This window comes from Crinia signifera, chromosome 8, assembly GCF_055691185.1.
Source record: "Crinia signifera chromosome 8, ASM5569118v1, whole genome shotgun sequence".
NCBI lineage: Eukaryota > Metazoa > Chordata > Amphibia > Anura > Myobatrachidae > Crinia > Crinia signifera.
The window spans coordinates 112,727,727-112,739,773 of record NC_139224.1 but is presented as its reverse complement, the minus strand read 5'-3'; the positions used below and the strand labels follow the sequence as shown (position 1 = coordinate 112,739,773).

General features: G+C 39.4%; 1 protein-coding gene across 3 annotated transcripts in view; it reads right to left on the bottom strand.

Moving 5' to 3' along the window:
- Positions 1-285: 285 nt before the first annotated feature.
- Positions 286-12,047, bottom strand: part of SUCO (SUN domain containing ossification factor) — a 100,258-nt gene continuing 88,496 nt past the window's right edge. For all 3 annotated transcript variants that reach the window (XM_083157031.1, XM_083157032.1, XM_083157033.1), the window contains 4 exons: positions 11,595-11,749; positions 10,630-10,721; positions 9,515-9,570; positions 286-7,025 (listed from right to left, as the gene is read on the bottom strand). In XM_083157031.1, the coding sequence (XP_083013157.1) occupies positions 6,582-7,025; positions 9,515-9,570; positions 10,630-10,721; positions 11,595-11,749 (747 nt within the window). In that variant the 3' untranslated portion in view covers positions 286-6,581. The remainder of the gene's footprint in view (positions 7,026-9,514; positions 9,571-10,629; positions 10,722-11,594; positions 11,750-12,047) is intronic.

Genomic DNA, 12,047 nt, shown 5'->3' with positions numbered 1-12,047 from the left:
ATTATAATAGTGTGCCAATCGTAGCGAGGCACCATGCCTGAAGCTTGGCTAGCCATGTAAGGGACCACGGTGACATTCGGCGCCCAAAAAACATGTAAAAAACTCATTGACCTCGCTACTGTCAAACATGATGAGGTCGACCAAGTTTAGGCATCCAACTAGATGCCTTCGACCACTAGTGGTTGATCATGGTATTGTTGACCTAAATATGATCAAATTTGATATACCATAACCACATACATACAAACATTTTTTTTCTTTTTATACATAACACACAGAAACAGATTATTGAGACAAGTGTTCATATTTATTTGGAAATTCACAGTTTCTAAATTGCACTAAGGCTCTGGAGTTACACTTTTATTCACCATATATTTGTAAGCCATAAAAAAATGAAAATGATTTTTCCCTGCTTTTTAATATTCTAGACCAGTTTAAAAATTAAGGTCAGGACACTTGCACTGTCTGCATACTCCATACACCCATTACGGAATATGATCACGCACACAAAGGAAAAAGTTTGGTTTGTGTTCTGGAAAATACAAACAAGTAGTTTAAAAAACTAAACAGTAATGGAGCAAGGGGAATAGTCAGAATACATTAAGTGGTGAGAAATTTTTGGGCCGAAGTAAAACACAGTTGTGTACAACAAACACACTGTATATTAGTATTGAATACACAGAAAAGCTGTTTGACACAATAATTGAACAATAAATTTAGGTATGCACAGTCTAACCTGGGGAGTCAGGATATTGTTCCATGCACATCCAGCCATGTGTTGGATTTACAGAAGGGTAACAGATCAACGGTATACTGCTGTAGTCATTTGGACCCTAAAACTATTATAAACAAAAAGGAAATCCCCACCTTGCAAAGTTTAAAAAACACCTCGTGCCACTTAATTATTAATGAATTGTAATAACAAGAAATGTTCTTGTTAGTGCAATTTATGGGCATAACTTATGTGTTACAGCCCATTCATAGTTAGTCAATAAGCTGCTTGGTCTCTATGAATAAACTGTAGCATGAGCCCCGTATAACTCAAGGAGTCCAATAGGGGATTCATTTTACAGCTATGTTCTTCATGTGGAAAATTCACCTTACATTCACACATATTCACACACTGTATACTTATGTATGGGTTGAGTTCCCAGCTGTAATTACACATTTCTTTTGCACCGCCATGTTTAAAGGCCTAACTAGACTCTTTGCTTCAAGGGACTAAACACATACACACATAACATTACAGTTAGTTTAAAAATGTATTAGATCAAAGAATACCATTAAGTAGCCAACATTCACACATTGGACAGAAACATGGAGTTTTACTTTTCAACATATTAATTAAAATATGCCAAGTCTCATGTTCTCCCTAACCTGAATGAGAACATAGAAAGCAGTTAGACACTTAAATATTAAATGGTTCTCCGCCTCCCTTTAAAGGCTCTCTTCATGTTAAGTAATCACCCTCCAACTGAACCTTTTGGTCGGTCCAGTACCATTTTTTTATTGCCTGTACTGGCCAAAAAGGACTTTGTACCGGTTTTCTGGGTCTCAGACTCTCCATTAAAAATATTGGAAAGTGTGCGTGGCCGCTCTCCATTTTCAAAATCTTACCCGTTTCTGCCCTTCGTATGTTGGCGCATATGCCATATTAAAATTAAACAAGGAATGTAGTGTTCCCATTCCCTAGGAAAACACAATCACTTTTTCCAAATGATCAGTTTTTCTGATATCTACAGATACACAACGTTCTAAACGGATATGGGTAAAAGTCATAGCTTGTGGAGAACATCGGTTCTCTTCTGGTACACTGGTGATCACTAGTCTAGCATGCATTATTGTGCAACTCGACAATCTTGTAGTATAGCTCAGTAAGTTTCCATCACAACTGCAGCATGAAACACCAGGTCAACATGACTCTGCATTACCAGTAATGTTACACATTTCTCAGTCTGGATAACATAAGAAATACCAAACCTATTTAATCATACTGCACAGATGAGGGTGTTCTCTCCTACCTCAATAAAATAAATAAATACGATATAGTTATCTTTAAAATCACAGGGGCTATAACTGCCCCCTCACCCTCAGAAGTACCAAATCTGTACCATCTTGTCAATAAGCCTAACATGTACTTGTATATGATAAGAAAAAATAAATAGAAAGTTTTTAAAAGTGAATTTACCAATGATAATCTATACAGTAGGATGAAAAATATAGTTCTTCAGTTCCCTTATAAAATCCTATGTAAGCATGTGGCTGTATTTAGGTGGATGATGGGTGTAGCAACTTATACCACGCTAGCAATGGATTAAAGAAACACAAGTATCAGCAATTACCTTCATTCATCTATCACCTTACTTCTTGTCACTAGATAGAAAATGAAAGACATCAGGAATAAATAGGTTGTGAGACAGGCTTCTATGGAACTGTGTGGTAAGTAAGCATGGGAAAATGTAGATTGCCACTGTGGTAAGACTGTTATCATTACATGTGTGCATCGCTATTAGCAGTTATAGAGGAGCTGCAAATCCACAACTATGAACCGATACTAGAAATAAGATCTCCACTTCCCCAACTCATTTCCTGCACCTAAGTAGGTCAGGTTCAGTCTACAGACTTATTTGTAACATCAATGCAGGCAAACAAAGCACCATAGACATCTGAAGCACTATGCCTGGAAGATCAGCATCCAGCAGCAATTGCTTGAACTGCATCTCCAAACCAGCCACAATTTCCATAAGCTGCATATTATGGAACGGTCACAAACCATTGCAGCAATATGGAACTGGTAGTAAATTACTTATCACCATCCCAATCACAGGAGGACACTGCAATGGGCTTGTAGGACCTTATTCCTGCAAGAAGCCAACTTGATAAGGCCAATTAGAAACCTACAAATAGACATGTGCACTCCTGCAATAAGCCGCTTTTTGGTCATCCAGTGCTGGTCCAACGTCCCCTATGTACTAATAGCAAAAGCAACTACAAGGAACCTCACTGCATAATATATATTACAAGGCATTGAATAGTAAAGCACTTTGTTTTTACATTTTGATATGTAGGCATTTTTCAGTTCTTCCACAGTTTGCCTCATTTGACAGGAGATACAACTGGTATCTATGGCTAATATATTAACCTGTGCCACTCCCCACTGGGGTGCATTTGTATCAATTACATAAGCTTTTAAGAAATGAAAAGCCATTGTTCATACGTGGAAGGATGTACAGTCTTCTATTGGAAGTGAAGCATCTATATATATCTATAGCATAGCTGTCAGTCTTTTATACCCCTTTTACACCATCGCAATAACCCAGGGTTATTGCCGTGTTAACCCAGGTCATGACTGTGTGAGGGGCTCTGAAAAATAACCCGGGAATACAACCCAGATAGCGAACAGGGTTGGTTCCGGGGCATTGTGAATGGGTGATCCAGGACAACCGCTCACTGGTGCTTAGAGATGATGTCATCTCCACACGGAGGCAGAGTAGCAGCTCCAGCAATAACCCAGGTCCAGCCTCCGATGTGAACACGTTACAAGCTGCTGCCACACGGCTTGAAACCAGTGTTCAGTGACCTGGACTGGACCCGGTATTTTGGTGTGCAATGACTGCAATCTATCCGCTCTTGCTTCCCTTTCACCATAATTGTGGCCAAACAACCTTCCTGTAAGGCATAATTCTAGTTTGTTTTCCTTACGCAGCAATGAACAGCATGTATTTACATGTCACATTGGGGGATAGCAATGAAAAAATTGATTGAGATTTCCTTTACCATAAAAACCAGTTGTAAAAAATGACAATAACTTAAACGAAGACGTCAACAACAACAGACTAATAAGGAACCGCAACACCTGGAAGTAGGTGTTAATCACAATATGGAACCTTTACAGAAAAAGGGATATTAATATCGAAAAACAATATCCATAGGATAAGGTTACAAAAAAAACCCAAAACAAACAGTAAAGCAACACAGTACTAAAGGGCAAAATGCATTGCATGTCTAAAAGCAAGCTTAAATCAGCTAGCAATGACAAGTATCCATTTAATACAACATAATCATTGCTCCTTTTTGGTATTAGTTTGTAATTACTATTAGTACTTATAACTAACAAGTAGAAGTAAACGACTGCCACCACATTTAAAAGCATTTGCCCAAATGATGGCTATTAGGGTATATAATATATTTCTTACAACCTTTTAAAAAAAAACAAAAAAAAAAATAATTTTGGATGATAGGTAAGTGCTTTTTTTTTTTAGTAATTGGGGCAGACCAAGAACATATGTTTGTAACCACTTTATGAAAGACTAATAAACCCCATAGAACAAAAGAGGTCAATACATGAAAAGGTTGACAGTTTTTTTTACCTCTGTTATTAATTTGTAGATTTTACAAAGCGGACCTCTAATTAGTATACCGCTTTGCTTGCCAACTTCTCGCTCCGCTACTGCTCCGTACACTTTATGGTTCCGAACAGCAATCTATATGAATAGCGGAGTACAAAATAGTCCCAAAATTTTTTAACAATCCCCAAAATTCATGTCGCCCTTTAACTTATGGGAACCTTTTGACCCTATTGACCTAGACATTTATGAGCTATCCAGATACCATCTGATGTCCTCCTCTCCAAAAGTTGCTGGATACTGCTACAACTCCTTATAAAAAGAGAGGGAAACATTCCTAACTTGTATAAAGTTTCAGATCTTAAACAGTAGAAAGCAAACTACATGTTCATCACCAATTTCCTGCATCCATTCAGGGCTAACAGGTTTTCTGTACCAATGTGAGTGCCATCGGAAACAAGAAAGACAAGAAATAAAACTAATCGATACACAACATGCAAAGTGGCAAAGGCATCTCAAAAGGGGATGCAGTTAAGATCCCGGCGGTCGGGATCCCGGCGTTCAGAATCCTGACGCCGGAATCCCGACCGCCGAAATGCCGACACTTTCTCCCTCCTGGGGTGTCCACGACACCCCTGGAGGGAGAATAAAATTAGTGTGCCGAGCGTAGCGAGGCACCGGGCCCGCTGCGTGGCGAGCGCAGCGAGCCCGCAAGGGGGGGCGATCCACGTCCCCCCTTGTCGGCATTTCGGCTGTCGGGATTCTGAACGCCGGGATCCCGACCGCCGGGATTCAATACTGAATCCCTCAAAAGAGATTCTATTAAAGCTCTTACAATCAAGACTTTTCATTTTGAAAACTGAATTTAAGTTTAAGCGAGTTTGATCTGATTTAATACCAGAACTGCCAATGGGACGATTTATTTATCGGTCATATAAAGGGAGAAAATGGCAAATATATATTTTTTGGCAACAGAATGACTGCAAATCACCACATTAAATGGGCAGCTTGTATAATAAAAGGGTGTTTACAGCACAAATGTCCTATACTGTAAATGCAGCCAGTTTACTTGCATAAGACTAAATTACGTACACTAGATTGATCGAAACTAATAATTCCAATATTTGCTATTGGCACCAAAGAATTGCCTGACTTCTGTATGAATTAAATCTTTAATTAGGAAAACTAATTGGCCAATGTACTGATTCGAGTACTGAATCGGACTGCTTAAGCTTTAGTCCTAGCATAAAAATTAAAAAAAAATAGACCACCTGAAAATCTACTTCATTGCACCCCCTTCTAGCCTCAGATCAAAAGCACAACAGATAATCTAAAAAATCTAAAACCTGTGAAGTTACAGTATGTGACCGTATGCTGGACAGATGGTACAACCTTAATGTTTAAACACTGGTCAGAAATGTAAATAAGGCTGTAACACCTTCATGATCAGCAGGGCTACGGATTCATTTTAGAGGCACCCCTGGCAGCAAAGAACTTAACACAAGCATATTGTCTTACATCATATACTCTAGGTTACACACATGCACATTCAATCCAAGGTGGGAAAAAGTTGCACTATCTTGTCAGAAGTTGACCAATTTCAGCATTTTTCTTGTAAAACTATACAGCAGTAGAAACTCTTGTGTTCTCTCTTGGAAAAACACCACCTATTATATATATGTACATGAAACATCTAAAATATATTACCCTTCACACTGGGATTTTTTTACTTTATAAAATATCCCTCCAAGAATCGGCCACTAGTGTTACACTGTGAAGCGGGGGGAGAAAAAAAAAAAAAAAAAAAAAAAGGATCAAGGGTATAAAAAACAAAACAGGAACAAAAATCCTGCATTCACACTTGGTGCTTTTCTCTCCAGTAGCATTATAAATAGACAGAAGGCACATAAATATGGAAAGGTGCAAGTACAGGAACGTCGGGGTAGAGAACAAGTAGTTGAGCTCAAGTTCAACCCAACAAACTGGGTACAAATGTTTTTTCCCCCAGCAAATAAACTGTAAAATCTAAACCTATTTAATGATTTCCATAGGGAAAAAAAAGTATACCCCATTTATTTGTTTAACATGTCCAGGAATTGGAGACGATCCGCTTTTCCCACAAGAACAGCTCAATCTAGCCAAGTTGTGCATTTAAATCATAAGATGGATCCTTCCTCTATGTAATAACAGAGGCGGGAAAAAAAACCCACACACGGATACTGTACCCTGCAATGATTAGAGATGACCAGAAACAGTTGTCAGCCCAAAAGTCCCCACAGTCAACTCTTTGTTAGTTTTGAGGATTTCATGGAGACTGGGCATGGACCCAGATTTAGTCTGTTTTAAGGTTTTGAGGAACTTTCCTTGGTCCTGAAGTTTTGAGCGCCTGCGCTTAATGGCTCTTTTTTCGGTTTTAGTCTTTTGAGGTTGTCCGTTACAAAGGGCTGTGCAGGCTGTGATGCCACAGAAATAGGACTCCTCTGATTGGGAAGAGGTCTCGGAGCTGCCCTCAGAAGGGGGCCCTTTGTAGGAAGAATGGTACACCTCTCCCATATTTGAGAAGTCTCTCTGGTTCGTGAAGTCTTTCTTGGCTTTAATGTCCCCATTTGGCAGTGCTTTTAAAGGGTCTATTGGTTTTAACGTCTCAATTTTGTCCGTTTTACATTTGCATCGCTTTTTCTGTGGATAGAATAGTACACAAATTAACAAATACTGCTAGAAATACGTAAGCATTCTCATACTGGTAATGGGAAGAAGCTCCATTGCAACATAACATCGGTCACATTTACAATGCACAGAAGCTTAGTTCAGTTTGAAAGAAATATATACAGTTTATTCAATGTAATATAAATGGTAAAGTATATATCAGACTTATATGAGAGCTTTTACTCTAGGCCTCCATTCCTTGAAAGCTTTCTTACTCCTACCAAGGGCAAATAAAATCAATATGTAAATATATGAAAGGAAATGTATCGCTGAGTGGTCCCTTAACAGATGTGGCATATGTATGGAGTCCTGCAATCTCTATATGAATCAATACAAATAAATTAGATGGTTGGTTTAAGAACGTTATCATGGCTGCTTGAAATGGAATCTACTGTAGTTGACTATTTAATCTGTTCAACAACCTCAAATATTTGCTTAGGTTCAAACTCAGAATGTCTGCTGGCCAAAAACCATGGTCAGACATCATGAATATTAAACACAAACCACAAGTTACACTTTATATCAGGGCTGGGCAATTGAGGCCCTCCAGATGTTGAGGAACTACACATCCCAGGATGCTTTGCATTAGTTTTGCTATGTGGCCATGCTAAAACTGATGCAAGGCATGCTGGGATGTGTAGTTCCTCAACATCTGGAGGGCCGCAATTGCCCAGCCCTGCTTTATATAATAATGCAGCGCCATCTACTGATGAAACCTGGGATAGGACAGCTGCAATTGTATTTCTCTGTGTTGAATCTAATTATAAAGATTTTTCAATAAAATCATTAGCACACGCAACTGTTTAGGGCTCATGTAGCTCAGCATTCATATACTTCAAGTGAACATCTTAGAACTAGAGCTTGATATTTAGGTCTAGCAATATTAAAGGGGCACACACATGGGGCAATTTCAGCCCCATTTCTAAGCAATCTGACTAGATATTTTAGAAATGGACCACAAATCGCTCCATGTGTATGTCCCATGGCGATGCACGGTCCCACGTGTCACCATCGCCCGCAGGAAAAGCTGGTGCTTGCACGGTCATTCCTGCTAAAATCGCTGGGTTTTGCCTAGAAGCATAGGCAAAACCCCACTGAGAACAGATCGTTAAGCAAACATCATCAGTGAGATGTGTGCCAAGCATTCTTGCTTAAGTACCTCCGGCTGCCGTCACCCTGTATGCACAGGGCTTTACTCACACATTCTACAAAAAAGACATAAACAAGTATCTTGAATTTCAGGGCTATGTTAAAGAACAAATCACTAAACTACACATGCATTGGTGGTAGAGTTATGTGTATATGTGAGTCATAAATAAAAGCTACCTCCATTGTCGACTCTTGTGAGCATCGTGTCCCACAAAAAAAAAAAGCCCAGGGGGATGCAATAAGCTGTGGTGATTTATAGCATGATACATGAAGCAGAAGGCTATTCCAAAGGCTGAATCCAGTTGACATGGATTTTTTCAAAAAGAAAAATCGATTTTTTTTTAGCAATAACTAGCTTTTCGGGAGCTGGAACGGTGTTAAACTATATGTCTGTGATCTTAGCTCAGACTGTATGGGCTAACTCCAGTTAAAAAGGTAAACTTACTAGGCGTTTTTAATTGAACAGCCCTTTAGCATTAAAGCTAGGTCATGCCACCCCTCTGTCGTATGTGGCAATTTAAAGCATCTGAATGACCTAAAGTGCTAAGATTTATGGGTGTGGTATAGGGTTCAGACAGTTGGGATCCCGACAGTCATTAGCCCGACGTTGGGATCCCGACTGCCCGGACTCAGGCAGTATGGTGAGCGCAACAAAGCCCCTTGCGGGCTCGCTGCGCTCGCCTATTCTATCTCTATGGGGGTCGTGGACCCCCACGAGGGAAAATAGCGGGTGGCCGCCGGGCACCTGTCTGTCGGCGTTTTGACAGTTGGAATCCCGACTGTCGGGACCGCGTCCAGCACCCAAGATTTATAAGCACACTGCCAAAAAGGACTGCATTTGATAAATACATTAATCTATAACTGCTACAGTCCTAATATATACTGTAATTATGACCACTAGCATTTCCAGTAACTAACATGATTTTATTAACACACCTACTAACCATCTGTGGGCTTTTTTTGTTTTTTTTAAGTGGTTAGACCTCTGACACAATCAACTTCCCCTTTTAATGCTCCCCATAACACCAGGGATGGATTGCATCCCCACAATGGTTGTGTTGGGAAATCAGGAATATTAAAAAAGTTTAAAAATCACAATCCCATGTGATTGGGGAATCAGGCATTTTTAACATGTTAATGTCCCCATCCTCCGACAACTCCCTGATCGTTGATGGTCGCTGATGGACTGATCAGGCCATGACCTGTTAGTGCAGCTTTAGGGGCCGTACTGAGGATTTCATTACTACGACGTTGATAACCTTTGAATTGTACAAACAAGGATATCCATTTATACAAAACTAAAACCAAAATACCTTTTTCTCTGGAGAAAATTTCAATGGTTCCACAATATACAAATCATCAGGATTCACTAAAGAAAATAGAGGAAACCCATTAAAATAATTGCACATTAAATGGCCAGAGCCAACACGGTTACCCCCATGCCAATCATTTGCAGCACTTTTCATGGAAAACGTTTACGAGAAAGGTGACATTTGTAGAAAGCAGATTGACAGCCAAAACTTGTGGTCATACAAATGTACACACATATTGTAAGATGCACTCTGTGCTAGATTATTATAGACTTCATTAGTACTGTACCTCAGTGATTCTGATTTAATCTGTGCTGAAGCCTGTGCCTCTTGGGGACCAAGGTTGACAATGCTAGGCTCAAATTGGAGACTTTTCACGCATTTCAGCTCACAAACTCTGTGGGGTGCGAGTTGAAAGACCTACACCAGCAGCCGGCACGTCCGAACGGAGCTTCATTTCAATTAGGTGCCCTCTAGTGGCTGCAGGTGCGAAAACATTTGAATACAGCCCTATCAGTCTTATCTATTTATCTTCACTGTGTTGAGAAATGATAGTGAATTCTTAAGAACAAATAAAAAAAAAAAAAGGGGGTGATTGACGTTGGTACTTACGAGGCTTAGAGAGTGGGAAAACGCTGCCTGGGCCCACATTTGAGCTCTGCTATGTGAATGTATGTGTATGCTCATGCATCCATTCGCATGTGAGCGTATTGCCACAAAATCATTCAGTGGTCGCCGACCATCAAATGACTGTTAAGGCGTCTGCTAATAAAAGTGAGTCTGGACTGTCTTATTTTCTTCGCTAGTGTCCCAAAATGGGGCGGTCACTGTCCGATGACCGCCCCATGCAGACATCGGCCCGTCTGCGTTCGAATGGGGACACTCAACAGTTTCTGGGAGCACCCACTGGATTTTTGGGCACACCCAGAAATCCCCATGCTTAGCGACTTACAATGGTCTACCACATCCTCATCTTTTTAGCAGACTTTGGCTGTTCCTCACCCAGTTTTAAGTCTCCTACATTCTTACTCTGAAGCATTTTTTCCATACCTGCCTGACTCAATACAGACCAGTCTCCATCATTTAAGCCATCATAATGGAATACAAAAAATATTCACCTTCTTTACTGGATAGTTGAAATGACTGAGAACGGATGAGGGGAAATGTGGTTCTTCTTTTAAGATTCATATCATCATAAGAAGAAAAACACCTAGAATATAGGAATGCAAAATTACATTGTATGAAATGGACAAGTTGTTCCAAGTTACCAGAGATACAATAGTGGTTTCTACTTTCAGTTCCGATACCGCGGGGCCGAGCATCGGCATCAAATCAGGAGTGGGTGCAGTGCTTTTTATGTATTAAATTTGTTTTATAAAATTGACCTGCACCACCCTGGTCTCTATTTATCTCCCCACATGTAATGTGATAGGGAAGAACTTCACCTACAAACATGAAGTACATGTTTGAATTGTCTAAGGAGAACTGAAGGTTCAGCATTGTGAAAAATCACAGGACATGCCAATTTTGTTAACCCTTTTTAATATGATCATATAAAAGGTGTAACTATGTGACAAAGTGGTTACTTTCTTAGCACTATTCCTGCCCTGTACACTATTTTCTTCTTGTCTTTTTTGGATTATTTGGTGTTATACTCTTTGTATTGTGTGATTAGCAGCTTTAAAGTTTTATTGCACATCTTACTATTGCCTGATTAACTATCCCCCCCCCCCCCCCCCCCCCCATTCAGGCAGCACCACCTGGAATAATACACACTTGTAAAGCTTGTGTGTAATTAATTGATATAAGCCAACAAGCATTAAAGTATAGGGCGATCTCCAGAAAGTGAACATACTGTAAAATCCCCCGCATCAAAGGCTTTTCATTTATTTATTTTTTTAAACTGGTCTATTAAGAAATTGTTGGTAAATTAAAACTTTATATGCCTTTCCCCTATAACTTGATGCCCACTAAAATCTTTGTATTTTGGAGAAGTTTTTTTTAAATTGTGTAGCTGTCCCATGCATTAACAAGAACCACCCTTTAGCAGTTCTTTAAATACAAATTAGGACAATGAACTTACCGTTTGGGACTTGGGTAGTTATTGCTTTTAGGTATTTTTGATAGGCAATCATCATTGAACTGTGATGAGTTTTTACAGCGTAGTAAGCAAATCAATAACGCCAAAACAATGCATAAAATCAATGAGACTACTAAATAACTGTGCTGATCCGACACCTGAAATGCAAGGAAACGTATGTAAGCTCATCAGACAAAGTAATGGGAAATGCTCTATAGAGGACCACAAAGTTGTTAAGGATTCCCTCACACACATATAATTGCAATAGATTAAAATGGATTGGGCAACTACATTGATCTGGTATGAATCTAACCAAGCTAGAGATATATATATATATATATATATATATATGTCCTCAAGTTCATAAAGCTTGTAACCTTTATGCTATATTAATTTCAAAGGCTTTCAGAAAAATAGATGAGAGGGGCAGCCAATAAAATATAGAAAATTGCCTAC